Source organism: Loa loa, assembly GCF_000183805.2.
Source record: "Loa loa unplaced genomic scaffold supercont3.4434, whole genome shotgun sequence".
In the NCBI taxonomy this organism is placed as follows: Eukaryota; Metazoa; Nematoda; class Chromadorea; order Rhabditida; family Onchocercidae; genus Loa; species Loa loa.
The window spans coordinates 1-758 of NW_018112610.1; the positions used below are offsets into that span (position 1 = coordinate 1).

A 758-nucleotide genomic window follows, 5' to 3' on the forward strand; every position below is an offset into this window, starting at 1 on the left:
GGAGATAATTTTAAAGAATGTAAATTGATTAAATGATTTACACTATTAACATTTATATATGTAAGAAATTTATTTGTTAGTTTGGGGTATGGTTGGAGTCTCGCGAATCGGAATTCGCGACACTCCCAAAGGGAGGCGAGAGGAAAAAACTAGTATGATGGTTTGACTGGAAGGTCTTCAGGTGTATAGGAAAGGGTATTAAGTCTAGTAACTGAAACTTGGTTTTCCTATCTAGAACTTGGGCAAGTTTAGATTCCTTAGGGAAGACAATGACATTTTTGTGATTTGAATTTCGTTCTCGTGAAAAACAAAATAAGGATCGTAGGAATGTGAGTTTAAATTTAGGACTAATTATTACGAGAGAGATTGTAACAATACTCATACAAACGGTTATTAATCTCCAATGTGTGGCTACATTATCAAGTTCTTCTTGGTTTGACTGAATAACTTGGTCGAATTCCTTTCCTAATTGGTTTGTTAGTTCTTCCCCTTGCTCGGAAATTTCTTGCCAAAGAGAATCATCCTTTGGTCGATGATATATTGTATTAACTGTGTCTTGATTGTGTGCTCCGAGTTCTAATTCTGCATTGATTCTTATGTTATTCGGGTCGAATGTTTCTTCTGGAGGAGTCTCCAACATAAGTAATTGTTTTCTTATCGCTCGCGGTGATTTTTTCGTAAGATTTTCGTCGTTTCCATTAGCCATATCAAGGATAATATTTCCTCTCATTAGATAGGGGTTGGTGTTATTTTCTTTA

The 758-nt window shown here is 35.4% G+C and overlaps 1 protein-coding gene across 1 annotated transcript; it reads right to left on the reverse strand.

Annotated features, from left to right (window-relative positions):
• Window positions 1-388: 388 nt before the first annotated feature.
• On the reverse strand, window positions 389-706 carry LOAG_19276 (hypothetical protein; the record flags this gene model as incomplete). The annotated part of the gene is made up of 1 exon (XM_020451927.1): window positions 389-706. A coding segment is annotated over one exon (318 nt), but the record flags the coding sequence as incomplete, so codon positions are not given.
• Window positions 707-758: the final 52 nt, after the last annotated feature.